We start from the raw sequence: 21350 nt of genomic DNA, 5'->3' as shown, positions 1-21350 counted from the left end.
GCAGGCTCAACTTCCAGATGGGGAAAAAGGGCGTGCAGGTCTCCATACACAGCCAACATATGGGAACAGATCTTGCTTGTGCACCGACAGCAGAAGAGAAAAGCGGGAACTATCCACTTCTACCTGTGGACAGTGCACAAGAACACCCCTTACTACATCAAGACTGACCACTGAGGGGGCACTAGAGAGAGAGAATGGTCCTCAGATAAATTCTTGCAGGCAGGTGTTCAATCCCTGATGGTACATGTGGTTGGGTACCATTCCTTCCCTCTAATTTCCCAGCTTCTTGTCCTGATATACCTTCCAAGTGCCATAATCATGCGGATTTAGTCCTTTCTCTTCATAATTACTTTACTTTCAGGTGTACAGACTACTCTTAATTTGAGGTATACATCTTCCCCTACCAAGATGTTTCATAGGTTCAACCATACCCAAAGTGTACTGAAGGCTTGTCTGCTTCCTGACATAATGCAGACACCTAGTGCTTTATTATCTAGAAATATTACTCAAAATTAATACCCCGTTACCCTATTACTAATGTGTGTTAATGACTTTGCAGGAATGTACCAATCACCAAAATCTATACTAACAAAACCCACTGTACCTTGCTGTATATAAATTCTGTGCATGTTCTTTGTGTTGAAAATAAATTTTTATTTATGAGACTATAAATTTCTATGGGATTAAAGGCATTTAAATCAGCAAGACAAAATAGATTTTTACCTCCAGGGCTTGGCATTTTTTTTTAATATTTGAATAATGGTACCTTAACACATCCAGCACATCTAAAAGGACTCAATGAAACGAACAATTACAAAAAAATAATTTATCACAATGGCCAGATCATTAAATAAATCTATTTCGTACATACTAAGCTTAGGAATAATATAAAACATTAAAAGAACCATGAAAATCAATACTGTACATATGAATCGATGATTAAACTAGTCAGATAACAAGTCAGGATAACTTGCCCCGAATTAGTACTATATATGTTTATTCTATATTTATAGCTTTGATGCCTTGGCCCCTATGAAAATTCCCCATCCTTGAGGGCATGGCCACATGCAAAACTTTGGATATTTAAATTACAGTACCATCGAGTGTTGATTCACTCTTCCAAGAGTGCCTGAAATGCTTGTGAAGATAGTACAGTACTGTACTATATTTAAGGCAAGTGAATGATGCAGCTGCCACTAGCTCATACCATGGAAGAAGACTGGTATGAGATTAAATTACAGTAGAGAAATAAGTTAAGATAAAAATTGAGGAACAAAAAAGAATGGGCAATATAAGGGTGGATAAAATATAGTAGGCCATCAAGTGGCAATAGTGTAGATGTTTTTTTCACCCATATGGTTATAAATCCCGAAAATGTTCCAGAGGAATGAAACATTGTAGAAAATAAATCTTTCAATAATTACTAAGAGTTTCTTTACCATGAATTTTGTTATCTTGATTGCTCTTAATATTGATACTAAAAAAATAGAAGCATAGAAAGCTTACACTATCAGAACAACAATACCAGAAATGTAGTCATATTTAACCAAATGTGTTTACAGGAACCTACCCAAGTATATAAAAAAAGTATATACAGTATATATACAGTATATATAATCTCTCATTATATATTGTTCAAAAGAGATTCTTTAAGAAACTTAGCAGCTATGTGCCAGCATAACAAGCTAAGCTTGTATTAAAAATATATTAGAAATAATGAAAGAGCAACTTTAAATTATACATCCCCGAGGGCTGTCTTCGTATTCTCAAATAATACAAGTTAAAATACCTAACATTTCCTATTTTTTCAGAAAATAAACAGTTCATCCATCTTGACTCATAGCAAATAACATACAATATCAGAATTTCTTTAATCCTGCTAGCACTGATATTTACACTACATGCTCTTGGATGACCAATGGTTCATTAGTAATTTTTAGACCCTAAGGCAAGATTGCCAGGACATTCAGCACTGGATAAATAATGTCCCCAAGAAGAAAAATTACTGATCTTGATGAATTCATAGATGAACACTTTACAATTCATGTTTGTGCATAATTCATTACACCTGGACAGTTCCGTGTGTAATGCAACGGTTTTATCAGTGCCTCTTTTCATACTGAAAATAACTCCCTTGTCATCACAGCATACAAAATAGTTAGCAATAAAAAAATTGTATTTGATCTATGAGAACTACAGTAACTGCTAAAAGTATAAGCTACACAAAATGAGCTCAGTAAAAAAAAAAAAAAAAAAAAAAAAAAAAAAAAAAAAAAAAAAGAGTTAACAGTGCCTTCAGGTTCAGTAATGTGCTGTTATCTGGCAAAGAAATGCATAGATTTCACCGCTGTTGTTCCTGGAATGTCGTGCCTAGTCACAATCTTCACATTTGATTTTCTGTTTTGTCAAATTTAAGAGTGTATATAAAATAGTTCTATGACCATGTCATCTGTCAGTACAATAAGAAATGAATGAATATCATTACCATCTGGTTTGCTGCCAACTTTGCTCCATCATATACATGTTATCATTTAGTTGAAGCAAACCTATCAGTAAAACTGTACATAATACAATATTTACAAAATGGTGTGAATTGGAAGCAAGACTTTTGCATAGGATTCACTTTGTGAAATTGGTGCCATTTTCAACAAAATATTAAAGTTTAGCCAACACCACTTCATTACAGTATATACAATTATCACTTGTCTGAAACAAGTTTTATATTTGATTGGAATTTTTTTCTACATGTTAATATAGCAGTTTTCCATAAGCCGAGATAAAAACAACAATACTGTACTGGTATCAACTACAAAACCAGAGGGAAAGCTAGTATTGAATATTATATATAAGGCTGTCAAACATTGGCAATAAATCCAGCATTGAATGTAATGACACGCCTCTTTATAGTGGACCCCTCTGGGGGCTCTCTGTTTCCAGGGAGCCCCCGAGGGGTCCATCACAAAGAGGCATCCTTCGCAGAAAATATCATTGATAAGCTGTTGGCTGTAGACTGACGCACTGGATAACATTACTTATTGAGGTTTGCATGAGAACAACTGTAGACTTCATAATACCGACTTCTGGTGTGGGGTAGCTTGATGACATCTGCAGGCATGATGGAAGTCGACCACATGATAATTGGAGTGGTGGAGCACATGTGGATATGTAGATCTACACATTAAGATGCATTGCCACAGATGGAAGCCAGAAAGTCTTTACCCCTTAGTGATGGTCTTCAGGACCTCATGCTGTGACGCATCTCCTCTGTAATACACAACACATCAGATATGGGCAATGATACATGGTATCTAACGAGACCGAGTTGAGAGTGAAACCCTGTGGTTTCTAGCCAAGCTGAAAACTATACAGAATGTAAGGATTTTCTTACAAGTAAATATGTAGAACTTCCTATTTGGGATTCTATTTGCAATTCCTATTTAGGATTCCTCAGTGTGTCTATTAGACCTGAACACTAGTGAGACACTTCAAGTCATAGTATCTGGCCAGCAGAAGCACTGCACTGGACTAATTTTCCTTGACCAGGAATACAGTGAATGCTATGTTGGAGAAGAGAAGATCACCACCACCAGAGATATAAACACTACACAGTACTCTATACCTTACACGTTTCTTCAATGTCTGAAGGATGACTCAAAACAAAGTCATGTTATGAATAAAACCAACTCTAGTGTGAAAGTAATCATAATAATACAGTAATCATAATATGGTAATAATAATAATAATAATAATAATAATAATAATAATAATAATAATAATAATTATCTATTAAATTCTTACTATTTTTCATGTACATACACAACTTCATATTTAAGAGGAAAATTTACAAAACATCACATGAACTGCTCCTTCAGGTATTCATATGTTTGGGATGACGAAGGTTAAGTATGGTCGAGGGAAATACATTGTTACCCTAGTGTTCAGATGGTAAAGGACAGACTTCAGATCATACTGAAAGCAAACATTATACAGGAGGCAATATAATGACCTAAACAATACTACTAACCACTACTGCATTCAAAGGAACAATTAAGGAGGATATATGTGTTTGAAGTGCATATGATAACTATTCAAGGATAAGCCAAACAGAAAAAACTTGAAACTAGAGTACAGATGAATCAGTGTTATAATATTTACAAGATGAAAAACTGTTTACATCAACAGAATACAAATATGTTAATTAAAAACATGCATTAATTAAGAAAACAAGCGATGTGACAACAGATAGTACACACACAACACTTACACTAAACATATGGCAGTGAAACCTCAAGGCAGTGAAATATCTTGACCCCACAATACATGCACTCAACACAGGCAATGTGGTGGATCCCAGTGTCATGACCAGTAGAAATATGCACTAAGCACAGGCAGGGGAGTTATCAGGCAGGAACACGTTCTCACATCAGCACTACATAGAGCATTCCAAATGGATTCTTCACTGTAATACTTGTGTTCAGAGCACTGGAGAATACCCATTATGTCAACCTCTATACAGTTCCTATCACTATCTGTGAATACTTCCTGCACTCTATTCAACAATGGGAGTTTTTTTTACATTTAATTTCTGAAGTACTGCACAGGCAAGACAAGAAAAGCTAATGAAGCATCCAACAAGGAGATGGCAATGACTCGATAATTCCACCCAAGATCCAACCAGGGAAGGTTTTGCCTAGGAAGGAGCTAGGATTTGGATTTCTTCATTACAAAGCAGCCCATTCACAGCACTGTCAAGCCATGATCCCTGGCTAGCAGACTGCTGCTGCAAACTGGGAGCCAGATGTGCCAGGTGTGGAAGTAAACCAGAACCAGTATCCCTCATGAAGAACAACCCTTTTAAACATACCAAGAGCCAAGTTGGTAGTTCCAAGTCATGGTAGGAAGTGTCTCCGATAAAACCTAGGTGAATCTTGTATAAATCGGTAACAAACCGCACCTTAATGCAAGGGGGCGGAAGCAGATGAACATACACAAATACACAGCTGTAAGCACCTACAATCACAGGCTAAGTCTCAAAGTGATATAAACTTAAAATAATAAGTCATTATTATGCACACACCTAACCCTGAAGAAAAATCAAAGATGAGAAAATCAAGGCACACACACACACATGAATTATATAAATATAGTAGAAGCCCACCATGTGGGTTTCAAAGAGTGGAAAAAGTCAATTGACTTTCGACTTTGTCAAGTCACTTTTGACTCGATTCCAGTACCCAGCCTGTTCTGTTCAGGTGGAGAAAATCCTGTGGTAGCTGGGGAAGATGGCCAAGCATCCTAAGGGGGGTTGTTACTGTGATGATGATGCCTGAGGGAACTTAGTAAGACTTGACGTTTACATTTTCTCTTGGCTGGGGGTAATTTTTAATTTTAAGCCGAACTAAATATTCTCCAGTGCTCTCTAACACCAGTATGACTCTCCAGGGACCTCCAGAAATATTCCACTAGGCTGGTATCAGAAAGTTGCCTTGCCTGTCTGTTACCAATTATGAGGAATTGCTAAAAGACTTTGCCACGATCAAAGGTGCATCCAAGAGTGATAGCCCAGAAAGCTTTACGTCAGCATAGAATTATAAATATATAATACAGCAAAAGCAACTGGTGATGTTGGCTCAACTGCATCTTTCAATAACAGAGCAAATAAAAGTTTAATGCTAAACAGTACATGTTACTCAAAGTAGTAAGTGAGCACTTTTGGCAGTAACTTAGTATAAACACAGTTGAAAATATTAAACGAGTATTGAAAGTCAATAATTAGGGTCACAATTAAGGGTCTGATAGAATAAAAAAAAAACGGTGCACAATGTCATGAAATGAAGTAGACTGCCCAGAATTACCCTCTTTATCCTGGAGTTGGGAAGCAAAAAGAAACTTATATTATGATCCGACACGAATATCAATTGTTCATAAAGGGAGGAATAAAATTAGGCCAACTGAAAGTGGAAGGGGGGGGTGAAAAGTAATGGTTCAATCCTTATATTACACCATTTGTACCATAAACTTTACAAATCATTATGGTCTTCAAATCATAGAACGAGTATCATTGATGGCACATCTACATTATAATATTTCCTTCTTACATTTCATTATAACCACAAAATTTTCAAGAAAAGGTATTTCCTTTGCACATAAGGACTCGTATAATGATCCCAAGGACACATGGTCATGACATACAAGATACTGAGAAAGTAGCCAAGAAGTGTTTCATACATGAAGACTAGAGGACTTGGGTGGAAGCTGGAAACACCAACGAGCCACAGGAATGTAAGGAAGTGTTCTTACAGAGAATAAGTACAGTATTAAAATTGAGGAATAAAGTGAAGGAAAAGATGGATATTGAGGTCATGCCACTCTACAACTTCCAAAGAAGATATGGCCGAGTAATAACTAGAGACAGCAGTGTTCCACCAGATACCCACAAGCACATGGTATGGTTCTCCCTTGTCAGGGACAAGTTCTACTGCCCACACAATGGGTATGGGATGCATAATAAATGAACAAAGTCAATCAGGTATGGGAAGCTTGTGCAGCTTATAAGCCAACAACTAGTCTGCCATTAAGTGCAACCCACACTAATTGACTAATTCCTGGTGGGGTATTTTTTATTGCTAGGTGAACAGAGACAACCAGGTGCAAAGGGAACTATCCACAATATCTCACCCTGCCTAAGAATCAAACTCTGGTCCAATCATTTGTAAGCTGACTGTGCTAATAGTCATTTTAAGAACACTATTATATGTATTATATTAGAGTGATATAAGTTTGACTAATATTAGAATACTGTACTTATAATAGCAAACTATTAATAATAATAAATTACAGTATAATAATTTAATTTCTAAAATAAAAAAAACAATTACAGTGGTTAATTAGTAGGTACAGAAATTATTTATCATATAAAGCCACTAATGGGCAAAGCATTTCAGGAATTGTTGAGGACAAGACATCTGGTTCAAGCGAGCACAAAGTGAGACAGTTTAGAGAAACGCCACGGTCAGAGTACAGGAGACAGCTGGTAATCCCAACAATGTAACACCAAGTATAACCACACTGGACATAGGACAGAAACCAGGAGAAATTTTTCCACACAAACATTTATGAACCCATGGAACCGCCTACCGAAGCCATAAACACCAAGACATTACAGTATGGACTTCAGTTCAAAATCCAGCTGGGAAAAAATCCTTAAGAATAAAGCAGGAGGCCTCTGACAAGCCTCTGCCTTCCTGTCCTCATCAAGCCCATTAGAGAGTGTGGCTCTAAAGTAAATTCAAGTATATATAATTGCTTTTTAGACAACCCCAGACAGGGCCGGGTCCTAGTCCAAACCATAGCACACTTACTGGAACAGAATTCCCAGTCAATCCATAAATGAGCTTGGAATCCCTAATGCAAACAGAGTCTGAAGATTTATCTCTACTTGGCTTGATATTTTTTTAGTCCCCCCCCCTTTTTTTTTTTTTTTTTTTTTACACAAAATGCTACATAAAATGATTATACAGTATACTGGTCATTGAAGTTACTGATGCACGAGCAATGCTCAAATTTAAAACACAATAAAAGTCTTTAAACTATAAGGAAACATGTCAAAATGATGCCCTTTTTCTAAATAAATGATTTCTTATGCAGACATAATTACTCATGAGAACAAATTATGCTCATTACACCTCCTGGTGAACCCAGAAGTGTTTATACAACGTTGAATTCAAGCAGCAAGAGCCGAAAGTTCAAGTTAAACCTAGAAACATGAAGCCAAACCAACACTTAAAACAACTTGTGTTGGTGTGCATTGATCTTTACAATACTTTGATTGTGCATCACTAATATTATAATCTTTTACCTTGATATTTCCAATATTTACACAACTCAAAAAATATCAATGACTCTCACCATTTCTTGCCTCATGAGCAGCTATTAGTTCTACCAAGTGGTGGTTATTGTTAATCTCGGCACACATGACTGGTGTGAGGTCGGTGCGGTCACGCACATCAGTAGGGACGTTAGCATCTAGCAGTACACGAATACATTCTTCCGATCCCACAGTGCAAGCCTGAAACAAAGTTTAAGCAAGAGCATCATAAAATACATTATTCAAAGTAAGGTTGCTTTTATCACTTCTTCAAAATGTGCACCCCACAAACTGTAAAAGTAATACTGTACTATAATTTATTACTATTTGTGTTGAATATTTCCCCCACCCCAATATATTTCGCTTCCCAAGGCCTGGTTGACGACCGGGCCGCGGGGACGCTAAGCCCCGGAAGCACCTCAAGGTAACCCCATGGTATGAAAAATTTGTAGTCCGTCCCTTAGAACAAGAAAGTAGCAAAACCTGGAATCAAAAATGAACAACTGTACTCTTCTTGACTTCAAAATCATAGCAGATTGTCAATGAACTTTCTTAGCTAAATGAATTGTGGGGTTCAGTCCCTGAGCCCATTATGTGCCTCCGTAACCCTTTCCACTACCGCCCACAAGATGGGAATGGGGTGCATAATAAATGAACTAAACTAAACTAACTATGCCTCTATCCTTATATTAGCTTAGAGACTTGCCCAAAAACCTATGCATGTTGGTGGCTTTAGAATAATATACAGTACTGTACATGCACCTGCCATGTCACATTGTTCACATTACAGTAATTCAATTGTTGTTCTCCACCATACTACTGTAATAAGAATATTAAATTTACGTATTAAAATTATTACAAAATCCAATGTATCAAGTAAATAAACATTATAGATTGTATGTTTTATAAAGCCACTAATTACACAAAATGTTTCGGGCATAACTTAAAATAATGAGTAGTATCGATTTTTTAATTATTTTTTTTTATTTTGCCCAAGGGAGGCGAGTTTATTGGGCAGCGCCACATCGAGTTTTACATTTCTGGGGTAATATTTAAAATTTACATGTACAATAACATTTAAATAAAATTGTTTTTATTTATATAAAAAAACATCTGAAACATGATAAAGAGAAGCATTCATAAGTATGACTTGTGGATAAATTTTGACAGCCAAAAAGTCAAATACTGTATATAACAATATAGAATGCAGAACAACTAAATTAGTAATCTTGACAGTATGTACTCACAGCATGTAGGGCGGTGCGGCCACAGGGATCAGTACAGGAGAGGTCTGCTTCAGCCAGTCGATAGGACAAGAGTCTCTGTGCATGGCCAGCTGCCGCTGCAGTCACAACAGCCTCTCCAAGTCTTGTTGGAGAATCGGTCAAATGTGCTCCTGTCCTGATTAGCAGGCCAATTATCTATAAGGAGAGGAATCCGTAGAGTCAGCTTACATGCAGACAACGTCACAAGTCTCAAAAGCACAATTACAGGTGGTGATTACAGGTGGTTATTAGAGGCATATAAGGTCAATGTTATCACACAATCAGTATATCTGAAGGTTTTTTCTCTCTTATCCCTTTTGCTATTATCTTAAAAGATGAACCACAGTTAACATAGTTTTAGTACAATAAAACTGACAGTATTTCCATTACAGTATATTTTTTTGTATCAAGTTACGACATAACAGAATTTACAGCAATTTTATTAAAAAAGCATGCCACAATACAATATTCATAATCCCCACATATTCTTGAAACTTCCTCTGGTCAAGTCATACTTTACCTTCATATCTTGACAGTCAAGTTACCAGAGATCTTAATCACCATTAATGGATAATATGGATGCATACATACTGTATACAATATACTGTACATCCCTGGTATGTATGTACTGATTATTCTGTACTGTATTATATACCTCAGGTTATACACACATGTAAACACAGTACAGTATAAATAAACATTTACCCATGAAGGAAATGAAATGATAAATTACTCTAGTGCTTTCATGTGTGTATTTCAACTTGTCTTCTGAACATGTACAAATACTTAAGTAATTTCTCGTTTAATTATCCTTCATGGTCATACCTTTTCACATTATCCACCACTTATTAATTACTTTGTAATTTATGTACATACAGTACATACATGTGTGTGCTTGAAAGTATATGTATTTATTAAATATCTGCTCTATACCTTGTGGTAGTCATTCTCAATTGCCACACTGAGGGGTGTACGTCCTAACTTGTCTCGGACGTGAACTGAAGAACCGTGTTGAAGCAACCAGGTCACAACCTCACTCAGGCCTTCATTACATGCCATGTGTAGAGCTGTCCAGCCAGACGCATCCTGCAGATTTATCTCTATGCCCTGTAACATGTAACAAACACAATGTAAAAAGTGTTCAGACAATATCTTTGAGCATCGAGATATCATTATTAAAATAAAATTGCCTTATTTCCTTAGAAATCCATTTTCCTTAGTTTGAGGTAACTTACATCATCATCATTTGTCATTGTCTATGTATAGTTCAGGAGCAGACCAGTTATGTTATGATGTAAACTGAACCATCAGATATTAGAAGGTCTTTTTAAGCAATCTTCATGCCCGTGCATCAACTGTTGCATTATTTCATACTTTTTTTACCTATTGACCTAAAAGTAACAAGTTGCAAAGCTCAGTCATAGTTCTCTAAACTAGCTGTAGCCCAAGAATAAATATGGTTGCCAGAAAGATACCAAAACCAGATCGGGTGCAGTACACCACAAAGACATGAGAAAAGTTTGTAACTCGTGTCTTCCCCATTAAATTTTGTACCCCACATAGCTGTCTCCCAAAACTGACTACATCACTGAGCTGCTGCATCTGAACTCTTTACTCTAGCTAAACATATAATGGTCAATAGCCAAATACTGTGTACTGTGAAAGACTAACAACTTATACAGCATCTTGTATCCAAGGTGTCTACGTGGTACTATAGCCTAATGCATTTCTTCTCTTGTTACTGTATTTCAGAGGTAAAATCCTCTGTTATATATATTCAAATTGGTTTGTTACTTTCTTTATCATTGGTCCAGGTAATGTAATGTAATTTTACAAAGGCAAATTAATTTTGTAGCCATAGTAAATGGTTAGAAGAAAACATTTGCATTATATATTCAAAGCAAGCCTGTGTATACACAAAGCAAGGAAAGGCTTGGAAAATCTTACATTCGATGTACAGTTTCTTAATGTTGCGAGAACCCAAAATAGTTTGAAATATATCTTGGGTTTGCATTAAAAAAAATACACGACTTTTGTGCTAGAAAGCCACTTCGTGTCCAGCCAGAAGATCCATGCAAGACAAAAATGTAACAATAGAAAGAACTGCATAATTAAAATAAATGGGCTTACCGAAATAGCCGTCTGGAGCAGGAAATACGAACATGGCATATTAAAGTACAACTCTTTCTGATGCAGTTACTGATGCTATTCTCAAACTTAACAAGAGCTGCACCTATGCCAAAGTGAATCACTCCAATACTAGATGTTATTGTTAAACACACACACTTTTTGATAGGAGCGCACAACCATCATTAACAATGTTACCCAAGTGTAAGCATAATGTAGAATTAATCTAGATTACTCACGTTATGGTAAATTTCGTCAAGGCGTGCTATGTCTGCATTTACAATCGCAGTAAAGAATAGCGTAGGAATTAGAAGCTCCTTGACATGTTCAATGTCATCACTGGAGGACAATTGGAGAACACGAGCAATGGAACTTATGACATCCAATTCCCTAGTTTCCATCTCGTCTTCCTGGCTGACTGCGGTCATTTCACCTCGTAGGTTAGTAGTCATCATCTGTTATTACAAACACCATGACAGCCACTGCAGAATTACTTAACAATATGAAATATTATAAAGAATTATTATGAATAAATATTACAAATTTATACAGCGAGCACAAAGCATAATCATAATTTTGATTATGAAATTATTTTTTAAATACTGTATGGTACAGTACCTGTTTTCAGAATAATGGCTACCCATTCATAGTTTTTATACACAGGAACTTTCACAAAAACACACACACACACACACAATGCAAAATGTAAGTAACAGTGAAATACAGTAAATAGTAACATTATATTTAATGGTCAACTATTATGTACTGTATTGCTACCAATGCCCACACTGGGCATTAGCAGCAATAACTGCATGCCCACACTGGGCACTGGCAGCAATAACTGCATGCCCACACTGGGCATTGGCAGCAATAACTGCATGCCCACACTGGGCATTGGCAGCAATAACATTCTGTACTTCTCAGCATCACCCAACTCCCAGTGAGCAAATTAATCTCAACAAACACTGAAATGATAGTTAATTTCCCTTATCTGGGACAGGAAGTTTGTGCCGAGGCTTCCCAAGGCCACTAACTCCCACGGTCAAACTACTGACCTTTCCCAGGATATAACCCACAACAGTTGTCTATCTCGAGGGGTACCTATTTACTGCTAGGTGAACACAGGTAGGAAGTGAAAGTAAATGTCTCCAACCATTTCTGTTCTGCCCAGGAACTGAACCTGGGATCCTAGGGTCAGATTCACGAAACCACTTATACAAGCACTTACGAACGTGTACATCTTTCCTCAATCTTTGATGGCTTTAGTTACATTTATTAAACAGTTTACAAGCATGAAAACTTCCCAATCAACTGTTGTTATTGTTATAAACAGCCTCCTGGTGCTTCGGAGCTCATTAACTGTTTAATAATTGTAAACAAAGCCGCCAAAGATTGAGAAAAGATATAAGGTTCGTAAGTGCTTGCGTAAGTGCTTTCATGAATCTGGTCCCTAGAATGTAAACCATTGTGCCGTACTACAGGACTTTCCTAAATGTATCCTTAAAATTAATATGACATTTCCAGTCATAGCTGCCATGGCCTTGACAATAAACCTTAATGAAAAAATGGCAAAATGATCTAATGCTATATCTAAACTGTACTGACCACTTTCTTGGTCTCGTTGTCCCACTCCTTCTTGGCCAAGACATAACTGAGTTTGGTAAGGGCTGCCTCGGGGGTCATGTCAAGACCGGCCATCACCCCTGCCTCCACTAAGCCCTGACAAAAGAGCAAAAATACAAAAGATAACAATAATCCCTAGATATGGATATATTAGATAAGATTATTGTAAATTATCTTACAGCATTTATTTGCATGCAAGGAGTTGAAGCCAATTTTAAACTTAAAAATATAATGAACATGCAGTACAGCTAAAATTTACATTTGCAATTGTCTTAGTGTACATTTTTAACAAAGGGTACAAATACCTCTCCTGTCTCATACACTGTATCAACAGAACCGTGCATACACTGCGTAATGTTGACCAAGATAACTCCTCGCTCAGTTGCCTCTTTTAGTACCTAAGGATATAAACAGTGTACAGTAATGGAATTATGAAATTTTATCTTAATATAATAAACATTAATAAGAGCAATTACTGTACAGTAATGTAATTTAAATGAAAAGACACAGAAGCAAAATAATAAGGTGGAAAAAACAATATTACAGAATTCAAGAGAAGACACGGAAAGTCAACAAAACTGAAAATGCTGGTAGAATTCTTATTATACACAAATCAAGATGAGGAATGCTGTCTAGCTTAATAGAAGATTGTGCTACATAGCCTTCCCGGCTTGGTGCCTTCTTTGATAATTACTTAATAGACGATTATCTTGATAAGGAATGCTAGACATCATGCCTTACCTAAATCCACTTTCCTAATGATAAACAACTGAACAACAAAATAATGTCCTGTAATTATACAAATTCTCTCCTAATGAGATTAGCCAGAAAGTTAAATAATTATGGCAGTCAATACTTGATACCGATTACTCAGATTACCCATAAAATAACTGAACAACTGTGATGATCTTCCAAATGATGAGTCAAAACAGACGATCAAGTACACAGAACATATTAGAGCACCAATCAAGAACTTACTTCCATAATATCAGTTCGGTTAGAAGGCATGTTGCCAGCACCATAGGTCTGAATCACTGCTCCAGCCATGGGAGGTTGCAGGAATGAATGAACCGTATCAGCAGAAATGGAGGGAAATATCCGCAGAATACCCACATGGCGGTTCAGACTGTCAAACACCGTGAATTTCTCCAGGCAGGTTGGACGGAACACAGAGCGGTAATCAACTGTAAATAAACATTCAGTTACACTTGACCATGTATCAAATAAAATAAAACATGATTGAAATTAAAACCATCTTCATTTTACAAAAACCTACCAGTTTACACATGCTCAGACTCATTCACTTTAAATCATTTCGGAAAAGGCCACTGGAAATATGATAAATATCATTTACAGAACTAAAACATTATTAGTATTACCAAGAAAATCCGTAGGAGCCGTGATGAGGGTTCGAACAGTGGGTGTTTCCATGCACATGTGCTAGCAACTAGACCATGACATCGTATGAGTATTGCAACCTGGAATTCCACTGCACAGACACACAAGGATTTCCCGAGGCTTCTACTGAACCCGGAAGAGGATTTTCACACAATTCCCCAATGCACTCTGGTTCTGTCATTTAGGCCTGTTCTACCTCTCATGCTCCTCTTTCAATACACAAAGTAATCACACCATTATCTTCAAACCCTAAAACTCGCTAAATTGTGAATATTAAACACCTGGCAAATTCTCCCTGAGAGCACCTGAGTGGCAGGGACATTTGGGACTGAACAATGTTAATTAACACAATCTGAATTAAACATTGTTCAACACCACTGCTACCATTGTAATGTAACACCATAAATAATTGTATTTAATATTTCACATATAATGAGTGTCGGTCACATAGGATATTGGCAGTGCCAGGCTGTCGGCCCTGAGCATTTTCAAAGTCACACCTTTCTAGTGTTAATTGTTCACAGGTTGAGTAGCGGTCAGGTCGAGTCAGGTGACCTAGCTCTCTGCTAAGCTGATAATTGCAAACGGGCGGCTGTATTGTTTCCTTCAAACAAGCCGCTGTCTAGGTGTGGTAGAAAGATAACCAAAGGTTATCTCATGGTAGGTGGAGTTTAGCTCCCAGTATCCCCTTAAATATCCATGGAACTGTACATTTGATATATACACAGATGGATAGATGCAGACAGAGAGAAAGAGAGACAGACAAACAGGGAGAGAAGAGCCTCACTAGGTCTACACAGGCCTGTTCCCCAGGCCGGTTGGGATTCTGTCAGCCATATCACCCCCTCCTTGCTAACCATCTTATAATAAGAGACTCTGATGAGAGTGTAAGATTGATGTGTACAAGTATTTGGTTTTTTCCAATTTAAAGTTCAGTATGAAAATAACCTTTAAATCTGATTTTCAGTCTCTTTCACTTTAACAAAATATACAATTTTATCTCTCACCTTGAATAGAGATGCCAGCAATAGCCAGCGGGGACATATTTGGGGAATCAAAAGCTTGCAGCCTGCCTGTAGATACTTTAGCGGTGCGGTTTCCCCGGTACAGCTTGTTGTTGAAGAATACCGTCACTTCAGGAATAGTGTAGCTCCCTGCCATTATCACTGACCCTACGAAGTTGTCTCTTCCATCACTTCGAGTCTCAAAAATGGGGATCTGAGAAAATCAGAAGCATGAAATTGTGGATTAAATATTAAGTGTAAGATAGTGGATTAAATATGAAGCAGACAATAGTGATAAATAAATAAATAAAACAATCCTTTGACTTTAATGAAAATAAAGTGGTTATTCAATTGTGTAAATCTCTCGACTACTCTCTCCAAGTAAGGAGACTTCATCTTCAGAAGGATCTATTTGCTTTGGAGAAAGTTCAACACAGAGCAACAAAAATCATCCCAGAACTAAGTCAACTGTCAAACAGGAACAGTTGAGGGCCACAGGACTAGCAACACTACAAACCAGACATGACAGGATTAATCTCGTTGAAACTTTTAAAATGCTGAACAAGTTGAAAGATATTAATCCAGACCACTTCTTCAAAAGGTCAAATGTAACATATACACGAAGCAGCAGCAACAACAAGTTCAACAAGCCACAATATAGGACAGAAAACAGCAGATGTTTCCTCACCTATAGAGTTGACCTTTTAACACGAACTGCATACACACTGAATCCATAAATGCCAAGGCATTGCTGCATTTCAAAATCCAGTTGGAAAAAATCCTCAGGAAAAATGAGGGAGAACCTTTGGCAACCACCAGATTCTTGTCTCCATCATGACCACTAGAGAATTCAAGTATATATATTTGATTTATAGTCAGTAGTCATGCACAGGATTTTGAGCAATATTTGTGCATCTAAAACTGTACATTTGCATGTATACTTACAATTTTGTATATATATTAGTTAAAAAGAAAAAAGTGCAGTAATAGTATACAGTATATAAATATGATTAGTACATGTACTAGTGAAAAAACAAAAATTAAATAGTGGATTAGTCCACTGCTAAGACTATAATAACCAATACAAGCAGATTTTAAAGTACAGTATTGCAATTTATCATTTTCTCACAAAACACGATATACTGTACAGAGAACGAGTCACAATAACATGGTTGAAACAAATAACCCAACCCACACATACGAAATTAAATGATAGTGACAATGTTTCGGTCCGTCCTGGACCCCATCAAGATAAACAAAATACAGTATATTTAATAAATTGTAATTCATATATTACAAGACAAATCAAGTGCACATACAGTGATGAAGCATTGAAAATATAAATGCTGGTACTGTACAGTATTGTAAGATGTCTAGACATCCAATTAATACATTCTTTCTTTAATTAAGAGGTCTGCACTTGAGAAACTCTGGTAACTTATAAACATACATTACCTGGGAACCAGTTATGACGACAGGCTTGCCCAAGTTCTCAAGCATGAAGGAAAGAGCTGAAGCAGTATAGGCCAGAGTGTCCGTTCCATGCAACACCACAAACCCGTCAAACATTTCGTACACACCCTGAGGACAAATTGCAATCTTAACATTCTTATAAAAGGGAACACTTTAGTGGAAGTTCAATGATGTCAAGTTTGGAACCCAGGGCATTTGGTTGCAAGCCAAATGCACTAACCACTGTACATACAAAAGCTAAAACAAAAAAACAAAAAAAAACAAAAAAAAAGTCATTTACCCGAATATCCTTAGCAACTCGGATCCAGTCATCCATTGTCATGTTGGAGGAGTCTAGGAGGGGATCATATTCATAAACCCAATACACCACTCGACGCTTCTCCTTGCAGTCCCTGTATATGGATAGTTTTATCAGGCAGGAACATAACAGCATCATCATCTTCAATTGTTTTGTGACAATTGCTGATATTCATGAACTTGGGAAATAGTTCTAAAATATTTTATGCAAACCCACTACAGATCTGGATATAAAAATGTGCCATCTTTGTTAGGCTTAATGCACGAGGCAATGATGTTGGAAAATGTAGCAGTGAAGCATTACTTGCTTATTGCAAGGTACTAATAGACAGAATTAGGACCATGTAAGAGATGGGCAGAATGCTGCATGTGACTGGACTGGGCAATTAAAGTACAATATGCTCCGAGCAATTGTCAGGTTATCAACTGCTGGCTGGATAAATATTGCAAGGCCAACTCAGTATTGTTTAATAACAGCTGAGAGGAATTCTTAGGCAAATGTGACATGTATACAAGGGATGGGGTACATCTGTTCAGGGTTTCACTTTTAGTGTAGTAGAAGGATCATTTGTCAGAATTTAAACTACTTGAGGATAGTGGTCTGAGTGCATGGTGGCAGAAAAAGTAGCAGAAAATTGTTGGCATCAAAAACAAGAAATTTCAGGGAATTAGGAAGTACAATATTCTCAAGATTATACTGTATAAATATACACATGCTCAAACATAACCCAAAGAGAATATTACACACACGTAGCAGTAAAATTATAAATAAAATGAATTACAGGTACATTTTTGTTCACAAAAACAATGCTATTGCAATCACAGAAACATGGATTATTGTAGAAAACAGGGAACTTTGTAAAATACCAACTCACGGATGCTATTTTTTCAAACTGATAGGCAAATTTGATGGACGTTAGAGGATTAACAATATGTTAGAAAAGTAAAATATATACATACATGGTGTCAGAGAATTAAAGCAGGCACAGAGAAACAATTTGGATTAAATTTAATGAAGCTAATGATAGTTATATTATAGAGTACTCACTGGAAAAATACTTAACACACAAGAGATACTTGAATGCAACTGATGGTAGGGGATTGCAAATTCTACAAGCAATTCTCGTGAAAGAAAGAAAGAAAAAGAGACTTGCTATAACATACAAACTTATGTCATAACTACCAAATGAATAACATTGCAGCAAATTGATGAACAAAAGGACCTTGGAGTCAAAATCCACTATGCACTGAAAGTTGAACAAGAGGGAAGAGCAGCAGTTAAAAAAAACTAATGAAACCTTAGGAATAATCAAGTGTACATTTGACTTTAAGGACAAAAAAAGGTGGTGATTCAATCATATAAATCTCTGGTGCGCCTCCATTTGGATTATTGCAGCCAAGCAAGGAAACCTCATCTTCAGGACATAGCTGTTTCGGAGAAAATACAACACTGGGCTACAAAAATCATTCTAGAACTAAATCAACTCTCAAACCAGAAATAGTTGAGGGCCACAGGGCTAACACTTCAAACCATGCATGACAGGGCAGATCTCATTGAAACTTTTAAAATACTGAACGAACAAATCCACAAGGGCTGTGACGAGGATTCGAACCTGCGTCCGGGAGCATCCCAGACACTGCCTTAATTTGATGCATCACGTTAGTGTGATTTCTGTGTGTACTGAACGATTTCAGTATTCAGAACGAAAAAAAACAAAAAAAAATTGGAGGATGTTGATCCAGACAATTTCTCCAAAAGGTCAGATGTAACACAAACAAGGAGCAACAGTTTCAAGCTCAACAAGCTAAAACACAGGGGATGCTTTTTCACCCACAGGAGGGGTCTGTCCCCTGTGGGTGGAACCCATGGAACTGCCTACCCACTGTAGCCGTAAATGTCATAATGCTGTTAAATTTTAAAATACTGTATAGGTGAAAAAATCAACAAGGCAAACGAGAGACATTAGACATGATGCCAGTTTTCTGTCCTCATTGAGGCCGCTAGTGTGTTAGTGGCCCCTCAGGTAAATTCAAGTATATTACACACCAGTTGCCCACTCCAAGAGCCTGACAAGTTATCACAGATCAAACTTGGCTCCAGGTCAGGTTTGGGTAGTAGAACTCTCAGAACCAACTTCAAATATACTTCTTAAGCTAATCTTCCAGTATTCATGAGAAACCCTATCATATAAAGTAGTACACTCATATATATTGAAAAAGACATATTCGCTGATCATAGCATCCTTCACCAAGGGCTGACATCACAGCCTGACCTTCCCTTCAATATATGGCGACAGCCAAACCTTCTTGATGCCATATGATACTACAACTGGCGCAGCAAGTCAGGAGAACCCTAAAGAGACATTGCATGTATCGCACAGAAGAAAAGATGCAACAAGAGAGAAGTGAAGACACTAGGCAAGACTGTGACAGTAGGCAGCGAGCGTGAGTCTAGGCTAAGCCGAGGTAGTAGTCCTGAGACTCACGGGAGAACAAGAGGAGGGTTGTTGAGGCCATTGAAGCGTTTGGCAGCATAGGTCTCATCATGCATGTGTGGGTACCGGCGGATGTTGGCCTCCAGCTCCTGGGGTATGGGCGCCAGCTCTGCAATACCAGGTATTTATCAGAATAAGATAATAACAATGCAGTTTACAACAATGATAATTACTAAATGTTTATGATTATTATTATTATTTGCTTGGGGAGTCTTAAACAGATTTACGTCAATAACCAGAAGCTCTGCCCAGCATCAAGACTGCTATGCTGGCCAAACTTTAAACTTAAACACATTTTTTAACACATTTTTTAACTTAAACGTCTATATAAAAGAAATTACTGATTTAGAAACACTTACTTCCCCTGTCATTGCGTACCATGCCAATGGTGCCACCAGTGTAGAGTACGAGTACTCTGGACTCTGTACCCAGCTCAGTGTCCACCACAGACTCTATGGATGCCCTGTGCCCATACAAAATCTGCCAAAATACACAAGTATATAAGGATTGATCGATGGGTTGATTGACGCCATCATTAATAACTAAACCTGTACTATTATTACGAACTGCCGTCAAAATTTAATACAGCAAAATTGTATATCATGTTTACTTAATTTAAAAATACCCACTATGTAGTTGCATATTTAGTTTTCAAATACTATGCAATAATTGTCAGTCATTTTCTAATTCTAATCCACTCTATTATCTTATAAATGTCATAATGTCTCATGGAGTTTTAAGACTCGCCCCATTACGCTTATATATATATATATATTAATTGTTCTCTTAATTTTTATATTATACTTGAGACGCTGTGCTATTATAATGTAGGCACTGCATACATGTTACTTGTGAATCCTCCACTATTCACTAAGCATTTTTATGTATATGCTTTTGCCTAAATAATAATAATAATTATTATTATTATTATTAGTGATAATAACAGCCGGTGAAGGTATCCTCTATTGTTATGATACATTACTAGTATGGTACCGGTTCACTGCATGGGCTCCTGCACCATTGGGCACTAACAGCGTAACTTGTGCATACAATTATGTAACATTACACAAATAACCAGATGTAGCTAGAAAACTGTGTGATGGTATATTTAGTAAAGCATAAGGCCGGCCACACGCGTGCAGTTTTAACTGACAGTTATGACTGTTCAGTTATAACTGTCACAGTTCAAACTGATGCCAGTTAAAAATGAAATGCACACACACACACAGTTCAATCCCTCAGTTGTACCATGGATTCCGAGGAGTACGATCTTGCCGCTCTTGGTGTATTCTCTGTAATGCTACAAGCAAATAGAAAAAAAGAAAACTAAGAAGCGTAAGCAGTGGTGCAAAAAGTGGTTACTAAGGCGAAATCAATGTTCTGATATTAAATTGTTAAAGGAATTAAGTGAAGAACCAATTGATTTTCTCAATTATTTGCGCATGACTGAAATTGCCACAGGCAAGGTTCAGATCGATAGAGTTCAATGAATTCAACAATCACTTGGTTTTGTTTACGTGCCATCTCAAACTGCACTCACCGCTACCACCTGTAGAAATGAGAAGTTGAGAACTGTACAGTTACGAATCCCTACACACGCTCAGTTCAGTTACTCCTTTCAGTTAAAAATATGGAACATTGCATTTGTCGCAGTTTAACTGTACAGTTCTGTTGAACTGACGAAATGAGCAACTGAGATACCCACACACGTGCAGTTTTAACTGACAGTTTTAACTGAACAGTTAAAACTGTCAGTTAAAACTGCACGTGTGTGGCCGGCCTTAGCGTAGTAAGCTACTTG

The 21350-nt window shown here is 37.0% G+C and overlaps 1 protein-coding gene across 2 annotated transcripts in view; it reads right to left on the bottom strand.

The window, feature by feature from the left end:
• Nucleotides 1–3014: 3014 nt before the first annotated feature.
• The window catches only part of LOC138350468 (L-asparaginase 1-like), a 28925-nt gene continuing 10589 nt past the window's right edge, over nt 3015–21350 (bottom strand). For both annotated transcript variants that reach the window (XM_069301420.1, XM_069301419.1), the window contains exons 3-15: nt 19909–20029; nt 19541–19658; nt 17038–17149; nt 16740–16865; nt 15288–15498; nt 13861–14066; nt 13188–13280; nt 12865–12978; nt 11499–11714; nt 10066–10239; nt 9115–9288; nt 7909–8068; nt 3015–3264 (exon numbers count right to left, since the gene is read on the bottom strand). In XM_069301420.1, coding sequence (XP_069157521.1) covers nt 3236–3264; nt 7909–8068; nt 9115–9288; nt 10066–10239; nt 11499–11714; nt 12865–12978; nt 13188–13280; nt 13861–14066; nt 15288–15498; nt 16740–16865; nt 17038–17149; nt 19541–19658; nt 19909–20029 — 1854 coding nt within the window. In that variant the 3' untranslated portion in view covers nt 3015–3235. The remainder of the gene's footprint in view (nt 3265–7908; nt 8069–9114; nt 9289–10065; nt 10240–11498; nt 11715–12864; nt 12979–13187; nt 13281–13860; nt 14067–15287; nt 15499–16739; nt 16866–17037; nt 17150–19540; nt 19659–19908; nt 20030–21350) is intronic.

This window comes from Procambarus clarkii, chromosome 45, assembly GCF_040958095.1.
Source record: "Procambarus clarkii isolate CNS0578487 chromosome 45, FALCON_Pclarkii_2.0, whole genome shotgun sequence".
In the NCBI taxonomy this organism is placed as follows: Eukaryota; Metazoa; Arthropoda; class Malacostraca; order Decapoda; family Cambaridae; genus Procambarus; species Procambarus clarkii.
Note: the sequence above shows the minus strand (reverse complement) of the source record. Positions and strands in the feature narration are given on the sequence as shown.